The sequence below is a fragment of the Passer domesticus genome, chromosome 18 (genome assembly GCF_036417665.1).
Source record: "Passer domesticus isolate bPasDom1 chromosome 18, bPasDom1.hap1, whole genome shotgun sequence".
Lineage (NCBI taxonomy): Eukaryota > Metazoa > Chordata > Aves > Passeriformes > Passeridae > Passer > Passer domesticus.
Window position 1 is genome coordinate 8,732,186 of NC_087491.1, and position 27,025 is coordinate 8,759,210.

Genomic DNA, 27,025 nt, shown 5'->3' on the forward strand with positions numbered 1-27,025 from the left:
AGTTAATAATAAAAAAAAAAACCCACAAAAATAAATCCAAAACGAAGACAAAATGAAAACAACATCCCCCCAAAAATAAAAAAATTAAAAAATAGAAAATTTTAAAAAACCACAAAAAACACAAAAAAATTTAAAAAACCCCAAAGAAACAAACTAAACACATGACACAAAACCCCCAGCGGCCGGGTCCGTGGTTATTTCCATGGAGCCGGGGAGGCCGGGCCCGCTCGCCACACACGGCGTTGCCATAGAAACACTTCCTGGTTCCGCCTCCGTGCGTCTGACGCCACATCCGGTATCGGCAGGTAGGGGCGGGTGGAGCGCGGCGCGCGGGAAGGCCACGCCCCCCGGGCCGTGTGGGGCCGTGTGGGGCCGTGTGGGGCGGGGGTCCCGCTCTGATCCCCATCCCGGCCCCGAGCCTGGACCCGGTCTTAGTCCTGGTCCTGCTCGCGATCCCCGTCTTGCTCGATCCCAGTCCTAGCCCCGATCCCAGTTCCGGTCCTAGTGCTGGTCCCGGGCGTGTTTCCCGTCCCGCTGGTCGCTCGCCCCCTTCACCCCCGTACAGCTGAGGGCGGCGGGCGAGCCCCTGGGTGGGCTGGTGCTCCTCTGCCCCCCAAAAACACCCAAGGGAGCATCCAGGGCTGGATCGTGGGGATTAGTGACCCTCTGAGGGCCGCCTGTGCGGTCAGTGGTGCCCCCCGAGAGCTTAAAGGGGGAGATAAATGGGGCAGGAGATCTTTCTCCTTTTCAATGCCTTTATTAGAAAGAATCAGCTCAGTTGGGGAGCAGCCGACGGATCGCGCCCACGCCGCCGGTGCTCCCGGGAATGGCACGGAGGAGGAGGAGGATGATATAGCTTTGTCCGCTGGTCTGCAGGCAGAGCTGGGGATTCCTCACGAGAGATTAGGAAATTCCCCTTTTTCGGCCGAACATTCCAGGTCCTCTTTCTAGTTAAGACCTTTAGGTTAGGGTGAGAAGTAAAAGGATCTTAGTAGATACTGGATTAAGTTCCTCATCCTTAGATGTCACTTAGGTCTCTTAATTCCATGCTGGCTCGTTGTTTTTAGGGTTTTTTTCCCTGAAACTTACAGGTGAAATGCATTCTCATCTGCATACTAACTCTGGTGTCACTCCCCTTCCCCTGCTGCCTGCGGGGTCTGGTATCACCCCTGGCAAGCATTAGAGGGGAGGATGGCTAATCACCAACAATTAACAGGTAATTGAAGATGAACTCTTAATAGGTGGCTGCAACATGCAGGTAACCTTCAACTTAACAGCAATTGGTTCAACTTCTTTTAACTTTGCAACCTTAAAAAAAATTGATAACTTTTTTATTCATAACAGGGTGGGGACGCTGGCCGTGGTCCCCGCTCATGAGGGGTGCAGAGGTTTGAGGTGTCCCAAGGTGCTGCTGCTCACCTGCCCAGGGGCTCCATCAGGAGGTGACAGAGCCCCGGCGGGAGCACAGCTCTGCCAGGGGCTTCTGAAAACCTCTGCTCCACGCCGTGCTTGTGTTTTGTAGGCAGAGAGAAGCCAGGCCGGTGGCACGGCTCTGGGCGGCGGTGATGTGCTCGCGTCTCGCTTTGTTCTGCCCTGATCAAAGCCACGCAGATGGATTTGTTCCGGTGACTTTCCGTTGTGTTGAGGTGAGGAGGCACGGCACGGATTCTCTGCTATTTTCTGACCTAGCTTTTAGCACTTCTGCTTAAACAGCACCTGTGCTCCAGTAACCAGCTTTCTAATGCAGAGGGCGTTTGGGGGATTTGCCCTTCCCTTCCCTACTCCCAAAGAAATACCTCCATTTGTAAGGAAGTAACTTGTTTGAGTGGTTTTTTTTTTAAGCTACCTGGGCTCTAAATAGCTCAGTTAGTGAGGTCACCTGGTGCCTGAGCACGTGGGTTGTCCATCAGTAGCATCAGAATTTGGACTGTGAGGTTTGCTTTGCTCAAAGCAGAGTACAGGCTGGAGGATGAAGCTGCTGTGCTCCTGCAGAACCAGTGTAAGAATAAACAAGGTTTCTAGCTTACTACTGCAGGCAGAAGCAGGGCAGATGAAAAGTGTGTCAGTTCAGTAACTTTATTTTTACAACTAGTCTTGTAGATGGACTAGAAACACAAAAACATGAAAAGCAAGAGAATTTTGGGAAATTAATTACCATGAGCTGCTTGTAGCAGAAATCAGGCTTGATGCTCTCTGTGGGCCAAAGGGTGACTGCTGTTCTCTTCTGCTCTCGAAGGGTCAGACAAACCTTTGACAGGATGCTGGGATTCCTGAAGGAGCCCGTTGTGGTCACTGCAAGGATCAATGTGAGCCTTGTGGCACTGACTGTGATGGGATTGATCAGTCGTCTCTGGGGGCTTTGCTACCCACGGGCTGTGGTGTGAGTAATGAGTTTATTTTATTCCTGAATGACACAACTTGTTTTTCAAACATTTGTGAGCAAGAATGCAGGAGCAGAAGATCACAGCTTGACTGATGTCAGCCTCTGTAAATCACAGAATCACAAAATCCCAGACTGGTTTGGGTTGGAAGGGATCTTAAAGCTCATTTTATTCTGCCTCCTGCCGTGGGCAGGGACACCTTCCACTATCCCAGGTGCTCCAGCCTGGCCCTGGACACTTCCAGGGATCCAGGGGCAGCCACAGCTGCTCTGGGCACCCTGTGCCAGGGCCTGCCCATCCTCACAGGGAAGAATTCTTTCCTAAAATTCATCTCAACCCACTCTCTGTCAGAGTGAAGCCTTTCCCCCTTGTGCTGCCATCCAGGCTCTTACAGTCTCTCCCCATCTTTCCTGTAGGCTTCCTTCAGGTACCACAAAGCCACAATCAGGCCACCTCTGTGGGCCTTCTGTTTTCCAGGCTGAAAAATGCCAATACAGTGATAATCTTTCCCTAACAAAACCCCCTGAGGAGAAGGGGCAAAGCCTCAGTGCTTCCTTGCATTCTTAGCTATCTGCCAACAAGTTGGTGTTTGCTTTCTGAGTATCCCTGCAGAATTGCTGTTAGATTTGACATTTTTCTGCCTCTGGTGTTTCAGTTTCGATGAAGTTTATTATGGCCAATTTGTTTCACTCTACATGAAGAGGATCTTCTTTGTGGATGACAGTGGCCCACCCTTTGGCCACATGCTGCTGGCCTTGGGAGGTAGGGTCTCCTGGAACTGGGAAGTGCCTGTTGCTTGTGCAAGAGAGAGGTGCTGGTTAGAAATGAATTATTAAATCCACTTATGGGGGAAAGCACAAGGCAGATGAGAAACTCTGGTGTAGAGAGAACTGAGTTTTATTTAGGATTGTTAGGGGATGTTGCATGAATAGAGGGGGGATGATGAAGCCGTGTATCCATCACCTCACTGTTATCCAATCCTTTGGATAAAGAGAAAAGTAAGATGAGAACTGTTAGTGCAAGAAATAGCCTCAGTTCCTTTCTGTAGCTGAGACACCACAACATCAAAGTGTCTGTATGGTTGGGAGGATTAAATATACATCTGACTTTGTCACTGAGAATCCCTTGTTCCCAATTTATAGTTTTTGTGCCTCTGCACATTGTCAAGTATTGCTGCAGACAGAACAGTGTCAAAGAAAACCTTTTTGGGAAAGAGGGCCTTCATGCAAGGAAAAGCTGTGTGTGTGGAAAAGGATTCCCATTTTAGCACCAGGTTTTGTGTGTGCTTTGAGACTGGAAAAACTCTTGTTTATGTTGTAGGTTACTTAGGAGGATTTGATGGAAACTTTCTGTGGAACAGGATTGGAGCTGGTAAGAGTTGCTTTTAACTGTTTCATTCTTTACAGAAAATAAGCAGAATTTCAGATTCCTTTTGCCTGTCTAGTGGAAATAACACTTTTCCAACACCTTCACTTCTCTTTTAAAATAATTCTTCTGCAGGTCTCTAGCACAAGTTAAAAGCACTATGAATTCATAACACAGGCTTTCTAAATCAGCTGAACAGTTTAAGCAATACAAGATGGACAAATCAGTGCAAGTAGGAGTTAGATTCCTCTATCAAGAAATTCTGTGTTGGTCTGTCCTCTCTGCAGTTAAGTCTGGTGGGTCACTGTTTCCTGTTTCAGAATACAGCATGAATGTTCCTGTGTGGTCCCTGCGACTCCTGCCAGCCCTGGCTGGTGCTCTCTGTGTGCCTTTAGCCTACCAGATTTTGGTTGAACTGCACTTCTCCCACTGTGCTGCACTTGGAGCTGCTCTTCTGATTCTCTTGGGTAAGATTGTTCAATTGAGCCCTGTTCTTTATACATGGGGAGAAGAGTCCCTTTTCCCTTAGGAATGTTTAGGGTGGAGCAGCATCTCCCCAGACAACATCAACAGCCCTGGCCTGTGTCAGTCTGTGCTGAGCCTCCCTGGTCTCCTCCATCCTCACAGCTGTGCAGCAGCCTGCCCTTCTGGGCTTTATACAAGTTCTTTTCAATATTAACCAAAGTAGGCAGCCTTAACAGCCTCACAGGAAACCACATTTCTTGTATCCAAGGAGGCCTGTACTCCCTTCCTCAGAGGTTTACAGGGGGAGTTACAACTTGTGGCTTTTAACAGCAGGACAGCTCAACTGCAGTCAGAACCCATCAAATGTCTTCATCTCCAAGCTGCAGCAAACCAGCCTGTGTCCTTAGCACTGTGATTTGACACGGTTCTGGTGTGTACAACTCAGCTGGTTTTGTTTTCTCTGAGGGGCTGCTGGCAGCTGCCTGAAAGGGAAAGAGCCTCTCAGCAGCTCTTTAGCAGCCTGATAAGAGAAACCTCTCCTAGCTACCAGCTGCTCTGGTTCTGGCTCACTGCAGCTCCCTTTCCTGCAGATCTGTTGTGGTGCTCATTGCTTGCTGTGCTTGCTGCCTGGACTCTTTGCTTTGAGAAACACCTCTCTGGAGTTCTCAGGACTGATTTTCTTTGCCTTTGTAGGAGTGCAGCAGCTTTATCTGCCTCCTGATAGACTTCACTGCTTGCCCACCTCTTTGTCTTGGAAACGGTTATGTCCATGTAATTTGCTCCTGCTGGAAGGTTTTTGTCCCTCTAAACCCAGCACTTGCCCATTACAGCCAGTAGGAGCTGTCTGTTCCTAAAAGAGAAGGTCCCTCTGTTGGATAACAGTGTGATTGTCTGAGGTAGCACTTGCCTATAGACAAGTTTCTCTAATTTTGTGTCTGTTTCTCTTTTCCAACAGAGAACTCTCTGATCACTCAATCAAGGTTCATGCTTCTGGAATCAATACTGATTTTTTTTATCCTGCTTGCAGTTTTGTCCTACCTGAAGTTCTACAATTTGCAAAAGCACAGGTAAAGCTGGATTGTCTCCCACCCTTTTGGATATTGTCATGGTGACTTTATTTTTTTTGTCACAGGCTGTGTTTTTCTGTGCCTCTTAACCAGTCTGAAACTCACTTCACCTGTCTGTTAAATCCAATGCTTCATCCTCTCATATGGTTGCCCCAGAATTTTTCTCCTGAGCAGGGTTAAAGACTGCTTTTACTATTAGCAGGGTTGTCTTTTTAAATTTTAAAATATAAATAAAATCTCTTGGGAGTATTTCTTTGCCCACTCAGATTTTTTACTGGAAGGTTTCCTTCTGTGCAAGAAACGCTAATGGTGACAGGTCACTTAATTCTCCTTTGTAACTGTTTACAGACACTGAATTTAGAGGATGAAGTAATCCTTAGTAAAGTAAAATTATCTTTAAATTGAGCCTAGCAAGTGATTGAATACATTTATCTTTAAGTGCCTTCTCTGGAAGCTGGTGGTTTTGGCTCTTGCTGACTGGAGTAGCCTGTTCTTGTGCAGTTGGGTAAGTGATGATGTCTTACCTGGACTTTAATGCCTGCTGTTCAAGAGAATGTTACAATATTTACGTCTTGTATTAGGTAATTGTGTAGTTTTTAACCATGTTCATTTTTTATGCACTTTCAGAGTGAAATATATGGGCCTGTTTACCTATATGCTGCTCTTGGCTGCTGCAGGACTCCACTTCTGGCACATGATAGGAGACCAGACCTTGTCAAACGTATGTAGAACAGCATGCAAAAGATATTATTTGTCACTTTTCATTGCAGGAGCCTTTTAAGCCCACAGGTAACAGTGCAGTCTGTAGCTGGCTTTGGCACTAAAATTCCTTGTCTGGAAACCCTCCTGTCATAGTAGAGTTCCCAGCTCAGTTGCTGGGGAAGATGGAATTAAGTTTAAGAAAAATATGTGTGTGTGACTGTCTTTTCTGCTGTTATCCATGTTTTGGTGATGTGTAACTCAGAACATGCACTTGTCTCACACACTCCTGCCAGCTCCACTTGAAACCCTTGCTGGAAGTTACCCAGTTGTCCACAAAGTTACAGCTGAATGACAGCAGTGGGGAAAACTTAGAAAATACAAACAAAACAAGCAAAGTGCTCTGGAATTTTTAATATCTAGAGCATGAAACAAGTGAGCTTCCTCTGTTCTTGCAGGTTTCCTTGCTGTGCCATTTTCTAGCCCGGGCTCTGGCCCTCATCATCATCCCCATGGGGCTGTACCTCTCCTTCTTCTACGTTCACTTGGCTTTGCTCTATCGCTCTGGGCCTCATGACCAGATCATGACAAGTGCTTTCCAAGCCAGCCTAGAGGTAAAGGAAATGTGGTCTTGGAACTGGTTTATTAGAGACAAGAGGGGAAAATGTTCACTATTAGGTGGTGTTTAATCCTGTTCCTTTGATCCTGCCTGTGTTGTCCCTTTTATGTCATTTAACGATTTTGCTGCTCTAGTACTGATTTAAGATGAAGCAATAATGACTGAAATCCTAATAACATATGAAAACCTTTTCCCAATGAAACCAAAACAATATATTCACTCTTCTGCTGAAGGTTTGTCCCTTCCTACAGAAAACTCCACAGAATTAGATACAGTACTGAACTCTCTTGTGGTGACATGGTGTACTATAGCAGTGCTTAGCCTTTTAGAATATGGCTTTAGGGATATTTCCTGAGACCCTGTAGTCTTTTAGTTTTTTAGGTGTTGCTGTATTTACTGTCTATTGAGTATGGTGCTGCAAGACTTGATTTTGGTAGATAAAACCAAACGAGAAGGCGCTGTGTGAAGATACTGCTGTGTTGAAGTGGGATGTGACTCAATAGAATTTAAACAGCTTCTGGGTCGTTCCTTCTTTGTACTTACCCTGTCCTTACCCTTCTCAGGGTGGGCTGGCTCGGATCACTCAGGGTCAGCCCTTAGAGGTGGCCTATGGCTCTCAGATCACCCTGAGGAACGTGCTGGGCAAGCCCATGCAGTGCTGGCTCCACTCTCACACCAACACTTACCCCATCAGGTGAGCAATCTGCCTGGGTCTCTGTGGGGAGGGTCAGCTCTGCTTCTTCACCTGCCAGTCCAAGTGTAGCAGTTTGGGTCCTGGCAGTGTCTTCATTAGTCCTTCAGAGTCCCTGTGCTCTGTGGAATGATCAGTGATGTGTGCTGGTTTGTACTGCTGGCACTGGTGAGCACAGAGATGTGCCTGTACACCTCTGTGGGGTTTTGTTATTTCCTGTGCAGGTATGAGAATGGCCGAGGGAGTTCCCATCAGCAGCAGGTGACCTGCTATCCCTTCAAGGATGTGAACAACTGGTGGATTGTCAAAGATCCTGGAATGTGAGTATGCAAGAGATTTAACTTCAACCTATAGGCTTCCAAAACCCAACCAGGGCTGGACTGGATTGGACATAACTCTTCTCTGCTTATGGGTGCAGAAGCCTGGTGTGATCTGTGATTGCAGCCCTTTGCACAATCCTTCTCAATGTGGTAAAAGCATTACTGAGGACTCTAAAATCCTGTCTGAACTGCTCCTGCCAGAACATGGGCTATGCTGTGCACAAGTGGAGCTTGAAAGACTCACAAGACTATTGGAGATTCTTGGGGTGTTTTGCATGAAAGGGAAGCTCTGCTTTTGAAGTGTGAGCCATGGTGTTGGAGTGTGTTGATGAGTTTTATCAAACTTGAATGAGTCTCAGAAAAGAGTAGAAAACACTTTTGAAAAATGAGTAGTTCTTTGTATTAGAAGTATGGCATGAGCTGTAAGATCTGCCACATAGGGAAGGATTCCAAGTGGTGCCTGTACCTGGGGCCTGGTTTGTGCTGAAGTGTTTTGTCACTGGCAGTGCAGAGCAGGACTCTCTGTCCTTGTTTTGCCAGTAAAAGCTTTTGAGTGACATAATTTCATACTGATCAAAAAGTTGCTTTTGTAGGTTTCTTATGTTGTTCTGAGAACTGTATAAAGAGTCCTATCAGAAGGACTGTGTGCCATTAGAAGTCATATCCACATTGGGAAAGTTTGTCCATGGTGCAAACCTTTCAAGTAGGGACTCTAACAGGACCAAAGACCCCAAATATATTCTTAAAATTCTTCAAACTCAGAAGACTCCTATGAGCATTGGAGGATGTGAAATTCTTCTGTGGAACAGTAAAATACAGGCAGCAGTTCAGTGAATTGCAGTTCCCCCTTGCCATGGCCCTGTCCAGAAGCCAGGTGAGAGTTTATTTTATAAGGTGCAAAAGCCATTGATCTCCTATAATCCTGCCAAAGTGACACCAGCTGTAGTGCAGCACCCCTCAGACTCAGTGCAGCACTCAGTGTTTCACACGAGCCACCAAACAGCTGTGTGACAGTAATAACCTTAATTCACTCCTGACTGACCTGGATTCAGAGCACTGACCTAATGCCTGGAGTGTCAGTATCCCATTACTGATCCTCTGACTCATTCTGCCCTTAACTCACCTTTGCCTTGATGAGCTTTGTTTCCATTCTGGTACAGCCTATATATTGCTTTAATTTCTCATTTTCTTGCCCAAATATCTGTCCCCGCCTGCAGCTTCCTGACCTAACAACTTGGGCATGACAAGATTGTGGTATATATAGAGATGCATATAGTTTAACCATTTCCAATTTAACCATTTGGGTGTGCCTTCCCCAGGCAGCAGCTGGTGGTGAGTAACCCCCCACGGCCCGTCAGGCACGGCCACATCGTGCAGCTGGTCCATGGCATCACAACTCGCTACCTCAACACGTAAGTCCTTTCCTCCTGCTCTGCTCTGCCAAGCCTGCTGGCTCATTCTGCTGGGTTGGCTCTCAGAATAGGTGACCTTGCATTCAGATATGCCATAAGCTGCCTGTTATTTTGGATTTTTACACCGGTGAGCCTTGGAGGGACCTCATGTGGTTAGTTCCATATGCCATCCCTGTGGCCCAGAGGAAGGATGCTGTATGCTTATTTATTTTTTTCTGATTGACTTGGCAGTGGGATTTGATCCTAATCACAAACTTCTTAATAGTTGCTTACTGCTTCTGTTCTTCCCTACTAGTGGCCTTTAGAGGATTTCACAGTTGTTCACATTTCATGGTAGTTCTGCAATTTCCTAAATACAGAGTCCCCTCTGTCAGTCTTCATCCTCACCCCTTCATTGCCCCCACTCTGGACAGGTACAGGTATTCAGTATTTTGTGTGACTTAACCCAAATCCAACTCCACTGACTTTGATGGCATGCTCCTACCTGAAGGACGTGCTCTGGGAATTGGGAAGATGTGCTGGAGAATCCGGTGTGCTGTGGCTGATTGCCAGAGATTCTTGCCTGTTTTGAAAGCCTGCAGTATGAAGTTGCCTCCTGACTGCTTCCCAGAGGGCATCTGTGTGTACTTGAATATCCCTCAGATTAGGAAGGAGGTTGTTCTGAGCTTGGGTTTTTGCTATGTCCCTTCCAAATCTAATTTGTTCATTATTGGAAACCTCAGTGAACAGCGTCTCTGTTTGTCACAATCAGTGCTTGTTCTTCAGCCTGGCATCACAGGCATCTGCACTGGCTTCCTCTGAGCCTGTTCCTGGCAGCCCTTGGTTGTGGGGAATGCTCTCTCTCAGAGTAAACAGTGCAATCCTGCTAAGTGAGTTACTTTTTGCTTCATTACTGAATCCAGTCTAAGCCAATTCCTTATGGATTTGCTTTTTATATGTATTTGGGAAGTGGTGGTGGAGGACCTTCCTTTATTTCTCTTCTAGGCATGATGTTGCTGCTCCTCTTAGCCCCCACTCCCAAGAAGTTTCCTGCTATATTGATTATAACATCTCCATGCCAGCACAGAACCTCTGGAGAGTGGTGAGTGGTCAGAGGGAGGGGAGGAGCTGATCATGCTCCAGCAGAACAGCTGAGACAACATGGATCAAAATCATCTTTCTGTTGTAGGAAATTGTAAATCGTGAGTCTGACACGGATGTGTGGAAGACAATTCTGTCAGAAGTGAGGTTTGTTCACGTGAACACCTCTGCAGTGCTAAAGGCAAGTGGGTTATGTTTATTTGCCTGTAGATTTTGCTTCATGCAGTTCTTATAATCTCAAAAACTCTGCTCCAAAATAGCTGCACCACTATAACGAATAACAAGGTAAGAAATTAAAGGAAGCAATCGCTCAGTGTGACAAAAGAGCATATTTTGGGTTGTCACACTGGTACTTCATCCCTTTCACATCAAAGCTGTCCTGCTTCTCAAGAGGCTGTGACCACTCTACACAACTGGGGCTTACAAACTGATGCTGAGTCTGGGTGCCTGTGAGAGCAGCTGCAATAATTAAGGATCTTTTTCTTCACAAAGTTTGTCAGAATCACTGATTTTATGTCTGTAGCATTTATTGAGACAGTTTTGTGTGGTGACTCTTCACACATTTTCTGGCAGTCCCTTGCTGTCATCCAGTGCTCAGGCAGAGCCTGAAGTTCAGATTGGTAGAACTTGGCATTTAAAAGTTGACAGTTGTCTTTCTCTTTCAGCTCAGTGGAGCATCTCTGCCTGAGTGGGGATACCGGCAGCTGGAGGTGGTTGGAGAGAAGCTGTCCAAAGGCTACCACCAGAGCATGGTGTGGAATGTGGAAGAGCACAGATATGGGAAAAGTATGTCTCAGCCATGTTCCAGGTTTCACTTTGTAGTGGTGGGAAGGTGGTACTGTGTGTGTGTGCTCAGTTGGCTCTGCCGTGGAGTCAGAATCCTTACAAAGTCCCTTCAAGTGCTCTTGCAGTTGGATGATGTACTGGAGAAGGGCTCCTGGGACAGTGAGGAGCCTGTGTGCTCTCTCTCCTTTCTAGCTTTCTGCCTGTTATGTGCTTATTTCTGAGCTTTGCTGTTTTCTTCCAGGCCAAGAGCAAAAAGAGAGGGAAGTGGAACTCCACTCTCCCACACAGATGGACATCAGTAAAAACCTCAGCTTCATGGCAAAGTTCACAGAATTGCAGGTGAGTGTCTTGTTATTCCCTTCATTCTTCCTTCTGCTGCAGAGCAGGAACCTGAGCATTTCTGCAGACTCTGAGCCTGAGGATTCATTGTTTAATCCTTGCTGATAGTTTGGCTTCCTCACTGTAAAAAAATGTTTCTGAATGCACTTATAAGGGCATTAAAGACCTGGGCTGTCCAGTAATGAATACCCAAGTGATTGTGTAACAAAAAAGGGGGAGGAAAGTTGGTTGGGCACCCAGAAGCTGCCTGAAACTGAACTGTAATGTGTGGTACATGCAGTGAGTAGTGGTGATGCCCCTTACTATCTTTGTAGAAATCCATTAAGGAAAGTGCATTATTTCATAACAAAATTTAAAAATTGTATTGATCAGTATCCATAGAGATATGTAAAATATTTCTCCACTCCCAGCTTAGGGACTTACCATCTTATATCTGGAGCTGTTCACCCATGCCTGCTGTCCCACCTGTTCCAATCTGAAAGCCTTCTGCTTACCTTTTTTTTTCTAGTGGAAAATACTTACATTAAAAAATGAAGACACAGAACATAAATACAGCTCCTCTGCCCTGGACTGGATCACAATGGACACCAATATTGCCTACTGGCTCCACCCCACCTCGGGGGTAAGTACTACATGTAGAAGTAGCTGTGAAGCTGTTGAGAAAGCAGAACAGCTCAGATGTGAGCCCCAGGTGTAGGAGTCAGAGCAGGGCTGCAGCTTCCAGCCAAGGACTTTTCCTCTATTAATATATTTTCCATGAGGGGTGAGGTATTTGTTTTAGCATGAGATACAGCTTTGACAGTAGTTGCTTTTAATTAAATCATGTTTGCTTGTGCCTTTTTTTTAAGGTAAATTGCAGTTTAATAGTTTCCATTATTGATTTCATTTAGAAGATGAGTTCATCTCCAATAGCATCCTTTAAATGCTTTCCATTACACAAGAGTCCTAAAGCAGCAAAGTTTATCAACCAGCTTGGTTCCAGGTTACTAGGCAGGCTCATTCCGGAGCTTAATTTAGCAAGTTTGTGAAAAGAAAAGAACCACAGCATGTTCCTGCTTCTGGCTTAGACCATCATCTGTCCTGCAGGCCCAGATCCACCTCCTTGGGAATGTTGCCACCTGGGTTTCAGCTAATGCTGCTGCTCTGCTTTACCTGTGTCTGTCCCTGTGGTACTTGCTGCGGCGAAGGAGGAAGATCTACGACATCCCTGAAGGTCTGACTGCACTCTGTGTGTGCCCAGGTGGAGGCCTGTGCCTTGCTCTGCTCTCAGGTGCCATCTCCTGTCTCCTGCAGATGCCTGGCAGCTCTGGATGTCAGCGGGAGGCATTTGTGGTGGAGGCTGGGCTGTGAATTACCTGCCCTTCTTCCTGATGGAGAAAACACTTTTCCTGTACCACTACCTGCCTGCTGTCACATTCCAGATTCTCCTGATTCCTGTGGTACTGCAGCATCTCAGCGATCATCTCTGCAGGTATTTGGCTTCAGCAGAATAGTTCTCTGGCACAGTTCTTATCCAGGGCTGTCTCCTGGGCAAGCTGCTGCAGGGAAAGCAGTGTTTTAACAGCAGTGGTTTTTCCAGTGGTGGCCAAACTCTGTCATTTGCCTTTAGGGAAGCCAGGCCAGGCACAGGTCTTTTGGATGAAGTGTTTGGCCAGCCTTGATGTAACTTGAGTGCTCTTTCCCTGTCTGCTCCCAGATCTGTGCTGCTCAAGAGCATGTTCAGTGCCCTGGTTGCAGGCTGGTTCTCCTCGGTGTACTTTGTGTACTGCACCTTCAGCCCCGTGACCTACGGGCAGCCTGCACTGTCCCTCCCTGAGCTCAAGGCCCTGCGCTGGAAGGACACCTGGAACATCCTGATCAGAAAGCAGTGACCACTCCAGCCTGGTACAGCAAAGGGAAACACCTCTTGTGCAAAGCCAAGGATTTATTGTTAGAATCATGGAAATCTTAACAGTCACTTCAGGTATTTTGTAGTAGTCCAGGTCTAATGGTTACAGGAGAAAATAAAGGAACGCTGTTACAGAAAAGGACTCAACAGTAATACAGCTGTTGTGAGCACAGCTCCCAGTTTCTGCCCCTCTTGCATTCACCCCTCACTGCCCCTCAGGGTGTGAAGGCTGCTGACTTCAGTCAACAGCATCCCAACTCCTTTGCTGGGAAGAGCTGCAACAATTTCTTCTCTTTCCTGGAAATACAGTGGTGGTTTCTTCCTTCTGGCACTCCACTGCACTTAGGGCTATTTCATGTGTTTCCTATCACTGTGGTCTACAATCCCATTATAGACTTACTAAAAATGGACTCTCACCAACACATCAGATACTTTTTTTCTGTTTTCTTTGTTATGCCTGAAACCCAGGTTTTCCCTTTCTAAAGCTTGCTCATCTTTAACAATCAGTAACTGGCCCTGCGGCCTTACAGCATCATTCCATGACTCTGTTCCTCAACAATGCATTATTTGCCCCCAACTTCCAATGCTCTGCTATCATTTCTATTTCTGTAAATACAGCATTAAGCTACATTTATAAATAGTTCATTCTGCATAGAATAATGACTTGTTACTATTATCTATTTATAATCATCTGACATAAGCATCACTTTTAAGAAGATAAGCAAAATAAAAAGATATTAAAAGTTGCTGTTACAGCTAAAGAAGGCTTCAGGCAAGCCAGGAACTGAGCCAAAGCCAGAATAATCCTTTGGCCATGTGGCACTAATGTGAAGCCTGAGGCCTGCTACCAGCAGTGGCAGTATTGCCATTACACCTCACATCCCATGGGAAAAGAACTCTGGGCAGGATAGGACTGATCCTGCTGACAGGGAAACCTGCTCCAGCTTGTGCACATGGGTTCAGGGTGAAAACACTGAAACCAGCCCATGGCCTGGCCTGCACCAGCAGAGAAGGCAGAGGTAAAGCACTGGGGACTCAGTGGGGAGTTTGTGATGGCTCTGTCCAGGTGTCTGGGCAGGGCTGTAGTACCTGGGCCACATTCCATTGCTGTATCTCCACGTGGCTGCAGCAGCAGGTCCTGCAGGGCAGCACAAAGCTGCCAGAGCAGCATTCCCTCACCCCAGGGGCTGTGCAGTTCCTCACTGCTCTAAACAATTCTATTCAAGGCTCCCCCACCCCCTGAGGAAGGTATGATCCAACACCACAGTCATTCAAAGTAGGTTTTAGTGACTATTTTGCTCCTGCTGGAATCAGCCCTGAGAGCTAATGCTTCAGTGCAGTAGCTCATGCTCTAAGTCTGTCACCCTGAGCTAGAGAGCACCCAGCAGCAGTCAGGAAATGCTCTGCCTTCTCCTGGGCACTGCAGAAGTACCAGAGACACCAAGCCTTCACCCCCTTCCAAGGCTGAAAAGACTACAGGGATGGAAGTGCAGACTGCATTTCTTAAGTTTGGGGTTTTTTTTTCTCTAAATTTTCAGCCACAACAAAACCAAAGGTAACAATTCTGAGTTAAGGAAAGAACTGAGTATAAGAGGCCCTCCAGCAGTGTTCCTTTCTGTGCCTTTTTGCTGGCATAGTGAATGTACCAAAATTACCTTTTATAAAAATGGTCATTTCTGATCACTTTTAATTTATTTATTAGCCAAAGTAACACACCCACAACCAACACAGCCAAGCCCTGCTTTTAGAAAATTAGCAAATATGAAAAAGTTCCTCTTAGTAACATTTTCCTCCCACCCTCATTCTCAAAATTACACCTTAAGTCCAGACTCAAGAACAGTATCACAAGGACATTTTCAAAGGTCCAACCAGCACTTCATTGCAGTTTTTTTCCAAACAGACACTTCATGCTGCTGCAGTATCACTTATCTGGGGTAAACTACAGAAACTGGGATATCACTGTTTGTACTTCTTGTCTGCTCTTTTTAGAAAGCCAGACATTCTTGAGTTGAAGCTGCTGGAGTGCAAGGCAAGTGCTCTGACCCTGTCTGAGGGTGTCCAGGCAGCTGCTTGTGCCAGCAGGAGGAAGGTCCTGCAATTCCCAGTTTCCCCCCTTGCTGACCTCACCAGCCATCTCTGGAATTGGACGGATTCTGCCCAGCAGAATTTGCAACCAGCAGTACAGAAATGCACTAAAAGACACTAATACTGACCAGGTCAGGTTTCTGTCTCCATGAGCAACTCAATCCAGTTGGAGCTCACACATTCAGTAACTGTGGTAAAGCACGCTGGGTACAAAAAATAACCAAAAGGTGTAGCAAGATCCAGGAGCTTGGAAAGGAATAAATTAGGAATCACTAGAACCACTAAACTTCTTGGGCCTGTCCCCTGGTGAACTGCAAGTTCCCATCTGTCCCAGTCAGTTCTGTCTCACCCCTCTCTCAAGGGAGAGGGGCCTCTGCAGGTCAGTTCCTCTGACCCCACAGGCTGGCCAGCAGCAGAGCATGGCCACAACTCAAGGTGCCAACAAGGTGGAGAAGAGTAGGAGCCTGTTAAAATTAACAGCATGTGAGCTAGTCTTGGATAGAGAGAATAACACCCAAGAGGCAGATGGTTTTCCTGCTACAGACAGCCATCATCAGGGAAATGGGGTGTCTTGCTAGTCACCTGATAGTGCTTAATTTTCAGGGGAATCTTCAGCATTAGATCTCATTCTGAAAATTAAAAAAAGGCAAGTAACACTGCCTTTAACCAGTTCACCAAGTAACAACTCCAGACATCTCAGAGAGAACAGGGAGGGCTTTGGAGGGAAGCAGGATGGAATGCCAACCCCTTCCTCTCCCCTCTGTGACAAGATCCCCACCAGGATCCCCTCCGCTGCTAGCACGACTTAAGGGGCACTTCACCAACCATTCCGTGGAAGTCCTTTCCCAAAGTTGTCTTCAGTGTCGGCGTGGACCAGAGGCAAACCCTGGGGCCGTGCCGGGCTAGTGCGGGCGGCTGCTGGACTCGAGGTGGGAGCGCTTGCCGGCCGCCAGCACAGCGGCGCTCTCCGCCTGCTCCGGGAACGGCCGCTTGTAGGTGCGGCCGTGCCCGTTCAGCGCCCCTCGCTGCCACTTGCAGATGTCCCCGTTCAGGATGTCCTGGATGTGCTGCACGATGAGGTTTATGGCAACTGCAGAGAGGAACGGGGAATGGAGGGCATGAAGGATCTCCTGGTTGAGTTATCTAGAAAATGCGGAGCATCCAGCTCTGCTCAAGTTTTAACAAGCCCCTAAATGAAACTCTGCCTGCTGTCTGCAGAGAGGTCAGACCTCAACAGGTCACTTGTCCAGCCCTCCACAGGCTGAGCAGCTCCCTCCCCTCCAGCCAAAACCCCTTCCTCAGGAGCAGGCATCCCAGGCAGCAGGGAGCCTCCTGCTCTATTCCCAACCCCAAAGGTGTCTCCCCAGGGACATCAGGGAACCCAGCTCCCTTTTACCCATGTTGTCAACGCCTCTGGGGATGATCACATCCGCATACTTCTTTGTCTGCAAAACAGAAACAGTGGTGGAGGAGGCTGTTAATGGGAAAAGTCAGCTTCATTCCACGAAGAAGCAACCAAAGGCCAGAAAACTGGGCAAAGATGGAAGTGCTCCAGGGTTGTAAGTTAAAGCTCTCTCTCTCATGGTAACAACATAAATAAATTCCAATATTACACTGGCAAATGTGCACTGGATTTAAGCTCAGGGATTCTTCTTACTGTCCCTTTGCAGAGAATCACCAGGCAGAAACAGGAGGTCAGGTGTGGAGTCCTTTGCTTTTACCCATTTGGAGCTGCCTTCAAACATTGCCCACGTCAGGCAGGGTCTGTTTGCCAAGAGCTGGTTTTAATCAGCATTTCGCAAGCCATTGCTAAATCTCTGCTGAGAGCCAAGGTATCCAACGTGCATGTGAAATTCCTGCCTGCCTCTGATAACACTTTATTGATCTTTACCACCACAGCACTCCTGCTTTTTCTTTCCCTCCACAGCTGAAAAAAAGCTGGCAAATTCAGCATTTCTAATGAGTAGTTTTAGAATCCCAGAATTCCTTTGATCTGGAGCAAGAGGTACCTGAGTTAGCCTTTTCCAATTTATTTAATCCACATACAGGATTTTGTTCTCATAGGGTTTTTTTACAAATTAATTTGATTATTTGAGTACCTAAATTGGCCTCCCACTACATGGTGTAGCAAGCAGAGCTAGAATGGCCTGCCCAGGTTTTCACCAGTGTTCCCTTTGAGAAAGGCTGCTGGAAACCAAGCTTTTCTTTCTTCCTACAAGGCTTAAGAATAAACTGAGAGTGGGAGTCTTTCATTCAGAGAGACCCATACTTAAATAGCCCCAGCAGCCAGCAGGGAGAAAACGTGCTTGAGGCATTTCCATGGTGCTCTGCCAGCAGAAGGGACCATTTCAGTTCCTTAACAACCAGCTTGAAATGGTTGAAGGCATGAGGCAGAGAACGTGGGATTTGTGAAATACAAATACCAAAAGTCACCACTGCTGCCCCTACAGCAGCTAAATCCCAAACAACCCTGCTCCTCTACCCCTCCCCAAAAAAGAAGACCCCACAAATGACATCAGCAAGAGGCTTCGTACCGGTAAGCAGAACTCCTCAAAGGCAGGCTTGACAAACGTGGTGTACTGCGTGAGGATCTGCTCCAGGTCCCTCCCACGCTTCATATCTCGCAGAACTGGGGAGGGGAGATAAAAGCCCTGAGTGCTGTCCCCTGGTGGGGATGGATAAGGAGCGGGGGCACGGCGGGGCTTCACCTCGGCGCGACAGCCGCACGTCGGAGTCCGTGTCCACAAAGAGCCGCAGGTGGAACATGTCCCGAATGTCCTGGTTGTAGAAAACCAGGATGCCCTCAAAGAGGACAACGTCAGCAGGATACACCACCGTGGTCTCTGCCAGCCTGCAGGGAGAGACACCCAGAGCCTGTTACACAGGCCTCGTGCCACCGCCAAGGGAGCTGTGGGGACACCCCAGACAAGGCAGGACTCTGGACAAAGGCAGACCTACCTAGAATGTGTCACGAAGTCGTACGTTGGCACCTCAACCGTTTTGCCCTCAACGATGTTTTTCAGGGTTGAATGCATCAAATCGTTATCAAAGGCATCTGCCAGAGGAAAGTTCAAAGAGAACGACTTTCAGACGCTGCTGTATCAAATGATCTGCTCAGATTTTTCCAGACCCAAAGGAAAAACCCTCTGCCCAGTATTTCCCCAGGAAAAAAGGAACTTGCAGCCTGCTCCTTCCTACCACTAGCAACACAGCACTCTCAGCCCAAGTGAGAATGGCTGTGTTTGGTTTCAGAGATAAGGAAGAGACAGTTTGCTGTTCACAAGCAACTACAATACAGTGAAATTAAGAGCTCAAAGGTGAAGCTGGTCATTTTATAATTTTATCAGCCCGCTTAGTAATTGCATAATTTTGTGCAACTTTGTTCAGCTGTTAGTCAGGAGCCAATTGGAAAACCCCAGGCATCTTTCATGGTTTCCATTACCCACCCCAGAGGCACCAGACTTCAGCCAAGGGCAGCTCCCTGTCCCGCCTACAATCCACAGCACTCCCCCGGGCAAGGGGAGCAGCTGTTTGTGTGGACAAGAACTAACAGGAAAGGATTCGGGGAATGATGTGGTTCATTAAGGAACCTCTGAAGAGCAGGGAGTGCAGCAGGCTGGGATGCTCTGCACCTCTCCACAGCTCCAGAAGCACCGTCAGTGACAACCAGCACAAGGGAAGGACAAATGGATGTTATGGTGCGGGAAAGCACGTGTCTGTTCTCCAACACTTCCCCTTTCCTACAGGTGCCTCCCGTGAGACCCAGCTGCTCCCCAGGCACCGGCTGAGCCCCGCAGGGGCCGGGCCGGTGTGCGGCTCACCCGGGTGGTCGAAGTTGTACTGTCCCTTCAGCGCCTTGGCCTGCTGCTCGGCCGTCAGCACCTTGTAGAAGCTGTCCTGGCTGAGGATCAGCACCTTGCGCTGCCGCTGCTCCACCTCGTTCTGCCCCAGCAGCTCCATGATCTTCTCGCACACTGTGGACTGAGCGGGACGGGGGCTCAGCCGGGCCGGGGGTCCCCGGCCGCTCCCGCGGCGCCCGGCGCGGCCCGGCCCCCAGCCACCGGCGATGCCCCTGCGGGCGCCGCGCGGGTCCCGCGCCGCGCGGGCTGCGGGGGGCGAGCCCCGGCACGGCCCCGGCACGGCCCCGGCACGGCGGGCTCACCTTGCCGCTGGCGGTGCCGCCGCTGACGCCGATGAGGAAGGGCTTGGGGTGCGGCCGCTCCGCGTCCGGGCCGCCCGCGGACGCCATGGCGGGATGGACGGCGGGGGGCGGGGCCCGAGGCGGAGCGGGGCGGGGGGCGGGGCGTGGAGAGGGGCGTGGCCATGAGGGGGCGTGGCCACGTGCGCTGAGCGCGTCCGGCCTCAGCGCCGGGCACGGAGCACCGGCACGGACAGACGGACAGACGGACAGACGGACAGCCGGGCGGCTCTGCCTTGTTACAGACAACGCTGTCCTACCCAGTCCCTTGTTGTGAGCGTGTGTGTGAGTGCGCGCCTGTCCCCGGCTGTGTGTGTGACACCTGTACCCGTGTGTACACCTATTCCGGGTGTGTTTTACACCTGTGCACATGTGTACACCTGTTCCGGGTGCGTTTTACACCTGTACACATGTGCATATGTACACCTGTACCCGTGTGTTTTACACCTGTGCACATGTGTACACCTGTTCCGGGTGCGTTTTACACCTGTACACATGTGCATATGTACACCTGTACCCGTGTGTTTTACACCTGCACCCGTGTGTACACCTGTTCCGGGCGTGTTTTACACCTGTACCCACGTGCATGTGTACACACCTGCTCCATGTGTTTTACACTTGTTCAATGTGTTTTACACCTGTACCCATGTGCATGTGTGCACCTGTTCCCTTGAGTTTTACACCTGTACCAGTGTGCGTTTGACACCTATTCCCATGTGCATGTGTACACCCCTTCCCTCTGTGTGTTTGACACCTGCTCCCATGTTTTACACCTGTTCCTGTGTGTTTTACACCTGTACCCGTGTGTTTTACACCTGTACCTGTGTGTGTTTTACACCTGTACCCGTGTTTGACACCTGTTCCCATGTGTGTTTTACACCCGAACTCGTGTGTTTTACACCTGTTCCCATGTGTGTTTTACACCTGTACCCATGTGTGTTTTACACCTGTTCCCATGTGTGTTTTACACCTGTACCCATGTGTGTTTTACACCTGTTCCCATGTGTGTTGTACCCCTGTTGACGAGTACAGGTGCGTGCAGAGCGCGGTACATGGGAGCTGTGAAGAAACACCTGAAGGTACAACACAGAGACACCAGGACACATCCATACCCATATGGTAAGACACGTACACACTGTGTGCGCACACATCCTCTGCGTGGGTGCGACAGAGATATCCACACACACACATTTTAAACATTAATAGCTGCAGCTACAATATACAGAATTTTACATAAATTTTGTGTATAAATAGATCTGGAACACACACCACACTCTACATGTCAATACAATAAAATAGAAAAAAAAAATAAAATAAACACAAATCATATGTTTAAACAGGAAGAAATGGAAGGTTCTTGACTGCTCTGCGCTGCACGGGCCGGACAGACCCCGGAGCCATGGCCAGCCCGGTTTGCCTGCCGGGGCGGCGGAGCCCGCGGTGCAGGCCCGGGCAAACAGCGGGTCAATGATTAACCGGCCCGGCCGCGCTCCCGCCGCCGCGCGGGGCCACGCGGGGCTCGGGGGGCGGCGGGGCCGGGCCCGAGCGGCGGCAGTTGGGACCCCGCGGGCACGGCGTGAGTGCGGCGGGGATGGGGCGCCGGGGGGGAGCACGAGGGCGGCCCCATCGCACCCCGCACCCGCGCTGACCGCTCGGCTGGGCGTCCCGTCCCGTCAGAAGCTCGCTGTCCCCGCAGGCGTCTCCGCGGATGGACGGTGAGCCGCCAGCCGGGCCCCAGCCCCGCGGCCCCGCTGCCGCGCGGGGAGCGGAGCCGGGGGACGGCGGCGGGCCGGCCGGGGGGCTGCCCAGCCCCGGCACCCGCAGCGACGCGCCCGCGGCCCCCGGGGACAGGCCCGTGGCCGTGTCGGTGGTCACCAACTCAGCCTTCGAGGGGGCCCCTCCACCCTACTCGCCGCCGGACCCCAAGAGCTTTCACCCCCTGTACCCGCCCTTCCCAGCCGGCTGCTCCCAGCAAGGGCCCGTCTTTTACCCGTCGGGACCGCGGCCCTTCCCAGCCCCGGGCTTTCCCCCCGGCCCGCTGCCCTACAGCCCGGTACGTATCGCCCACCCCGATGTTCCGGCCCCGCTCTGCAGCGGGGCTCCCCCGTGTCTCCCCCGCCGGGTTTCGGGGTTCCCGCGGGGCCCTGAGGGGCGCGGCCCGGCGGGAGCACGGCGGGCTCGGGCCGCTCTGAGCAGCCCGTGCCGCAGCACACCGCGCAGCCGGCCGCGGGGCCCTCACCCGCGGGCCGCGGGCACCAGCGGCCCAAGGACTACACGGTGGAGTCGGTGCTGGTGACCCTCTTCTGCTGCGTGCTCACCGGGGTCATGGCCCTCGTCTACTCCCACGAGGTAAGCAAAGATTCACCTGGCGGCCTAGAAGCCCCTCATGGTGCTGCGGGTCTCTTCTAAACCTTCCCCTTCTCCCCCTGGCCCAGACCCGGGCTGCGCTCGCCCGTGGGGACATGGCCCAGGCGTACGTGGCATCCCGAAAGGCGCAGTCACTGGTCCTCATCAGCCTCCTCTTCGGGTTGTTCGCCTCCATCAGCTGGATCATCTACGTCCTGGTGTCCCTGTACCTGTGACAAGGACCCTGGGCGTGTGCCAAGGACTCCAAGGCTCGCCGCCTGAGGCGGGTGTGTGGGGCACGGGCAGGTGAAGTGGCCACAGCTTTGTGTGGAAACGGGTTACAACGGAGAGTTTTTGAGGCTGCGGGGCAGCGTCCATCCTTCCCGGCAGGGCGAGGAGCTGCCCCGGAGCCTTCAGCCATCTGCTCAGCCCAGGGCAGGGAGATGCTGCATCCTGCTGGATCCAGCTCTGGGCAGGGAGCTGTGTGGGATCCATGGGCAGGATCGGGCTCTGCTGCAGGATGCTGAATCCCATTGCTGTGGGCTGTCCCTTGGAGCTGCCAGTGGGAGCATCTTGTAGGATTGGGGTCGGAGGTGGAGCAGAAGTAACAGGTGCATGGGAAGCCCTCACTGGTCATTAATAGTGGGAGAAGATACAAACCCATGCATGCAGTTCTACAGTAATTCTGCACACACCCACCCCACCACACAACACCTCCCCTGTATTGCCACCTCTTGCTGCTTCCAGATTGAAATAAAATTCAGCTGTAGCCAAAGCTTCCGTTTTCTCTGCACACCAAGGACCTGCATCTCCCTTTGCCCACCACAAAATTCAGGGTAAGTTCTCCTGCAACAGCTGAAATCAGGCTTTTCCCAAGAGCAGGTGGGCACCAGCCCATGCAGGACCCCAGGGAAGGGGAATCTCCACATGGCCCTGGCCTGGGGGGTCACTGGCCGAGCACCTTGGGGGGACACTGGGCTGTGGGCACTCCCCTCCTGCTGAGCTGGTTCCCTGGGATGCAGCCCCACATTCCAGCCCTGGCGCGGGGGGCACGTGCTCGGTCACTGTCTGGGCACTCTCCTCCTGAGCCAGCCCGTGACAATTATTTCCAGAGGAATTTTGAACCCCGTCCAGGACTGAAATAGCAGCGTGGAGCAGCTCGGCCGCTGCAGGGGTTATTTATAGCCCTGGCTGCGGGCACACGGCCACTGCACGGGCTGGGCACACGCCGGGGCCAAAACCCCTGACACGGGGACAACGGTGCCCAGAGAGGGTGACAGATTTCCCAAGTGTATGGCTTGTATGGGGGCAAAGCCATCTTGGCGCAGAGAGGGAAGAAATTTATAGTGAAAATATAAAGGGGAAAGAGGCAGGGGAAGAGGAAAACCACGGGGGGCACATGAGAAAACACGAGGCCACACCAGCGCCAGAGGCGGATTCGATTGTCACTTTAATCCACAGACTGTGCATGCACTGTAAACAGGATCAGCAGGCAGGCTCGTTACTGGTGTTTTATTTGTCTTTAATATAAAAGTTACAGGTCTGAAATGTTTGCAGAAGATGCCACCATGGGGGTTAGTGGTAAATCTATAATACAACGGAACTGCTTGTGGGGAGGGGCCTGGGGCAGGGGGCTGGTGACTGGGGACATCGCTTCGCCCCACTCCCTGCCCCGTGTGGAGAGGGCACTCACACTCTTCCCTCTCCCCAAAAAGACGTGATGGCCTTGAGGATGCTGCCTGCAAGATGGGAACACGCTCATGGCCAGTCTTGCACATGTTCTGGGTTTCTGCTCCCCAGGGACTGCTCCTGGAGTGGAGGGGGGTCTCTGGTCAGCAAACCTGAAGCTGCTCCAGGCAAGGGGACGCTCCTTTAGGGTCCCTCCAGCCCTGAGAGCCTGGCCTGAGGGTGGGATACGAGCCAGGAGCTGTGGCGGGGACACTGCTCAGCAGAGGAAGGGGTGAAGGGGGAGGAAAGCTGGGGGGCACTGAGACCTCCCATCCCCACACCACAGGCTGAGCCTTTGGCTCTGGGGGCTTGGCAAGAGAGCGAGACCTCCTTTGGTGCCAACTGGGCTTGTGGGCTCAAGTGCAGGGAAGAACCTGGAAACAGCTCCCACTGGTTGGGGATCACAGAATTTCCTGACTTGAAAGGTACCCCCCAGGGTCACTGAGTCCAACTCCTGGCACCGCACATGTGAGAGCACTGTCCAAACACTTCTTGATCTCACACAGGCTTGGTGCTGTGCCCCACCACCCTCTGGGGCAAGAACTTTTTCCCGATTTCCAACCTAAACCTCCCTGACACAGCTGCAGCTGTTCCCTCGGGTCCTGTCACTGCTCACAAGTGAAGAGATCTGCACCTGCCCCTCCTGAGGCTGCTGAAGACCACAACATCTCCCCTCAGTCTCCTCCAGGCTGAACAAACCAAGCACCCTCAGCTGCTCCTCATGAGGCCCCTCCAGACCCTTCCCCATCCTTGTGGCCTCCTTTGGACACCCTCCAATAGCTTAATATCTTCTTTTATATAGTAGTGCCCAAATTTAGTGTTGTCAGCAAAGTTCCTTAGTATCCCTTCCAGTCCTGTGTCCAGGCTGTCAGCGAAGATGTTGAAGAGCACAGGGCCAAGGTGGAGCCCCGTGGAACCCCAGTCACTGCCATTTTTGGGGTGTCCTGCTGCCCAAGCCACGAGCCACTTGCTCACCCCTCATGTCACACGGTCACTCAGCTGGATGAAGACAAGCTGCCCCCCCCGTCCCTCTGAACCCCCAGGGCTGTGATTGCAGAGCACACACAGCCCTCCCAGCACAGCCTGGCCACGGCACCCAAGGGCTGCTCAGAGCCACCAGGGTGAAGCCCACACCACATCCTGGGTGTGTTCATTGCCCTTTTCACCACCTCGCCATGCTGGGCTCTTAAAAGATCTTATTTACAAAGGAAACATGGATATTGCTTCCTGGGAAGCCTTTGGGGATTGCAAAGCCTTGGCTGGACAAAACACACAGCTCCAATGCCCTCAGTGCCATGAAAATAAACCACTTTTGAAGTGTTGTGGCTCAGACACCGTGGTTCAGCATGAAAAATTCCTGCTCCTCCTGCTCTGGGGTTGCACAAAAACTGTGCTGGACCCACACTCCCCTCTCCCAGATGCCCTCATGGGCAGGGGGTCTCTCTGTGCTTGGCCACTGTGTGAGCCTCGTGCCTGAGTCTTCAGGAAAATAACCAAGCAGGGTAAAACCCCGGGCTGTCCCTCCCTCCTGAGAGCCAGGCAGAGCTGGCCAAGGCTCTGCAATCTGTTTGGAGAAGGAAAGGAGTGCAGCTCTGATTCACCCAGAACAAACAGGGGCTTTAGCAGGCACAGAGCTGCCATTGAGAAATAAGTTAAGGATGCTCTGTGAAACTCCATGTCTGTATTCCTTGGGAATCCTGCCCTAAACCTGCAGGATTTTGTCAAAACCCTGTAAAAACCTGTGACCACGTGACAGGGAGCTGAGGAGGGCTTGGCAAGGCTGCTGAAACCCGCAGGGCACACTCAACACCCGCCATCCAACTGCAAACCACTGGAGCAGGACAGAGAGGAGGGATGTGAGACGGCCTGGGTGGGACACAGAGGGGACAGAAGGGCTGAATAAGGCACACTGAACAGATTGGGGTTAACACTGTGTGTGTGGGAAATTACACCCCTGCCTTGCCCTTCCACGCTGGGCTGTCCCTGCCCTGCTGGCACCAGCATGGTGGGACTGGGGACAGGGACTTGCCAAAGCACAGCTCTCAAAGGACAGCACTGAGGGTCCCAACAGGGACCCCCAGAGAAAAACATTTGGCAACAGAGAGAGGAGAGAGGAGTGGGTGGGAGGACAGGGTGGCTCAGCTGGGCACAGGGCTCCTTCCTGGCTCCCACTTCCAACCCAGACATGGCTCCTTCACGAGGCTCCTGCCCCTGCTCTGCAGCCAGTGCCCACCTGGCTGCCCCGAGCCTCCTTTATCCAGCACTCGGAACAACATTGTCACTGGTTGTGGATTTTATACAGACTGGTTTGCACTTGTCTTTTTTTTTTTTTCCTATAAACTCATCGGTATTCAGACATGCATCAAAAAAACCTCATGGGGTTCTAAACACTAGGTATGTACAGTCTGTGTCCTACAGCATTTCCTGTGCAAAAGCTAAGTACCATCGCTAAGAGACAACGGGGTCACAGGCAGGTGACCCCAGCACCTGGGCAGTCCGTGTTCCCAGGTACAGAGGGATTTACTGTTGCTTAAATAATGAGATCTGAGAGGAGGAGGGGGGTGTGATGACTGGAGATGGCGGGTCCCTGCCCACATTTTCAGTGCCTCTTCCGTATCCACGACCGGTGCCTTCCTCCCGCGAAGAAGGCGCCAGAGATCTGGGGTGAGCCGAGACCCCTGTAAACACAAGCAGCTCTCTGGAAGCAGAGCTCCTCTGGCAGGCAGCAGGAGACACTTCCATCCTCACGAACATGTTGGGAAGGTGGCATTGCAGGGGAGACTCCAACCCTTGGCTTCCACGGCCGCTGCTGCCCGACGCCGCTCCGGAGATGAGTCAGTGGGTGCTGAGCTCCTGCTGCCCCTGCTCTGGATGGGAACAAGAGCCAGGGAACACCTGAATGCAACAGGCCAGCAAACCAGCCACACGCTCGCGTGGGACACTCCTTCCACACAGCTCTGTCCCCGGGGTTAAAGCTGGTTCATGGCACAGAGGGACGGGAGGAGGAGGAGGGCGAGTGCAGCGAGCACCGGCCGATCTCTGCCCTCGGCGGCTGCGCCGGCGCCTCGCGCCCGGCATTCCCACCCCCAGGGATGGCTGCCAGCTGGGAGGGAGGGTGTGTCATCCAGTGACAGGTACAAACATTGAACTCCAGTCTCATAGCTGCCCTCGGCGCCTCTGCGGAGCAATTCTCCTCGCACAACCCCTCCTCCTAGGTTTTCTCTTCCCGATCTGTTTTCCGCCTCGTGATGTTCCGAGGTTTGATTTTCAGGGACAGTTCCCACAGGGCCTCCTCAGCCAGGTGGTCGCTGAAGTCGTTGAAGAATGACACTATGTCGTCGTTCCTTTTGATGTCGTAATGTCTGGAAAACCACAGAGGAGCTGCAGTTACACAAGGGCTACCTGGGGTCCTCTCCTGGCTTTGGGCCACCCACCCCTGTCCTGCTCTCAGGACACCCAGCACTGTGGGCTGTGCCCTGTACTCATGGCAGTGGTGTCGCACCACAAAGGGGAAAACCTGCTGCTGAATTGAGGGGAAAAAGGCACTTATCACACA

General features: G+C 51.0%; 4 protein-coding genes across 14 annotated transcripts in view; 2 read left to right on the forward strand and 2 right to left on the reverse strand.

Annotated features, from left to right (window-relative positions):
* The first annotated feature begins 270 nt into the window (after positions 1-270).
* Positions 271-14,864, forward strand: POMT1 (protein O-mannosyltransferase 1). Of its 5 annotated transcripts, none has more exons than XM_064393578.1 (21): positions 271-305; positions 1,523-1,646; positions 2,237-2,380; positions 3,037-3,143; positions 3,702-3,752; positions 4,067-4,213; positions 5,167-5,278; positions 5,718-5,783; positions 5,906-5,999; positions 6,436-6,591; positions 7,160-7,290; positions 7,512-7,607; positions 8,927-9,019; positions 10,004-10,100; positions 10,188-10,280; positions 10,765-10,885; positions 11,127-11,224; positions 11,733-11,846; positions 12,311-12,437; positions 12,518-12,695; positions 12,921-14,864. In XM_064393578.1, exons 3-21 carry the CDS (start codon positions 2,259-2,261, stop codon positions 13,093-13,095), a joined length of 2,178 nt encoding a protein of 725 aa, XP_064249648.1. In that variant the 5' UTR covers positions 271-305; positions 1,523-1,646; positions 2,237-2,258; the 3' UTR covers positions 13,096-14,864. The 5 variants fall into 5 exon arrangements, with proteins under 5 accessions (XP_064249648.1, XP_064249649.1, XP_064249650.1 ...); XM_064393579.1 differs by lacking the exon at positions 271-305 and adding an exon at positions 376-1,405; XM_064393580.1 differs by lacking the exon at positions 271-305 and adding an exon at positions 376-1,258.
* On the reverse strand, positions 14,783-19,483 carry UCK1 (uridine-cytidine kinase 1). Its single transcript, XM_064393583.1, has 7 exons — positions 19,360-19,483; positions 19,019-19,178; positions 18,156-18,252; positions 17,906-18,048; positions 17,732-17,826; positions 16,594-16,642; positions 14,783-16,287 (listed from the first exon to the last, which is right to left on the reverse strand). The coding sequence occupies exons 1-7, from the start codon at positions 19,444-19,446 to the stop codon at positions 16,100-16,102; spliced, it is 819 nt and encodes a 272-aa protein (XP_064249653.1). The 5' UTR covers positions 19,447-19,483; the 3' UTR covers positions 14,783-16,099.
* A 1,496-nt stretch (positions 19,484-20,979) lies between these two features.
* Positions 20,980-22,516, forward strand: PRRT1B (proline rich transmembrane protein 1B). Its single transcript, XM_064394088.1, has 3 exons — positions 20,980-21,448; positions 21,604-21,744; positions 21,831-22,516. Exons 1-3 carry the CDS (start codon positions 21,104-21,106, stop codon positions 21,975-21,977), a joined length of 633 nt encoding a protein of 210 aa, XP_064250158.1. The 5' UTR covers positions 20,980-21,103; the 3' UTR covers positions 21,978-22,516.
* Positions 22,517-23,239: 723 nt separating this feature from the next.
* Positions 23,240-27,025, reverse strand: part of RAPGEF1 (Rap guanine nucleotide exchange factor 1) — an 84,233-nt gene continuing 80,447 nt past the window's right edge. For all 7 annotated transcript variants that reach the window (XM_064394084.1, XM_064394081.1, XM_064394080.1 and 4 more), the window contains one exon: positions 23,240-26,831. In XM_064394084.1, the coding sequence (XP_064250154.1) occupies positions 26,681-26,831 (151 nt within the window). In that variant the 3' untranslated portion in view covers positions 23,240-26,680. The remainder of the gene's footprint in view (positions 26,832-27,025) is intronic.

Bases quoted from the DNA above. Each gene is read 5' to 3' on its own strand.
- UCK1 (XM_064393583.1), bottom strand. From the start codon at position 19,446: ATGGCGTCCGCGGGCGGCCCGGACGCGGAGCGGCCGCACCCCAAGCCC. The intron at 16,643-17,731 runs GTACGAAGCCTC...TCTGTTTTGCAG, and splicing joins TTGAGGAGTTCTGCTTACCG to ACAAAGAAGTATGCGGATGT. The intron at 16,288-16,593 runs GTAAAAGGGAGC...TCCTCTCTGCAG, and splicing joins CAGAGGCGTTGACAACATGG to TTGCCATAAACCTCATCGTG.
- PRRT1B (XM_064394088.1), top strand. From the start codon at position 21,104: ATGGACGGTGAGCCGCCAGCCGGGCCCCAGCCCCGCGGCCCCGCTGCC. The intron at 21,449-21,603 runs GTACGTATCGCC...CCCGTGCCGCAG, and splicing joins GCCCGCTGCCCTACAGCCCG to CACACCGCGCAGCCGGCCGC. The intron at 21,745-21,830 runs GTAAGCAAAGAT...CCCCTGGCCCAG, and splicing joins CCCTCGTCTACTCCCACGAG to ACCCGGGCTGCGCTCGCCCG.
- POMT1 (XM_064393578.1), top strand. From the start codon at position 2,259: ATGCTGGGATTCCTGAAGGAGCCCGTTGTGGTCACTGCAAGGATCAAT. The intron at 4,214-5,166 runs GTAAGATTGTTC...CTTTTCCAACAG, and splicing joins TGCTCTTCTGATTCTCTTGG to AGAACTCTCTGATCACTCAA. The intron at 12,438-12,517 runs GTCTGACTGCAC...TGTCTCCTGCAG, and splicing joins GATCTACGACATCCCTGAAG to ATGCCTGGCAGCTCTGGATG.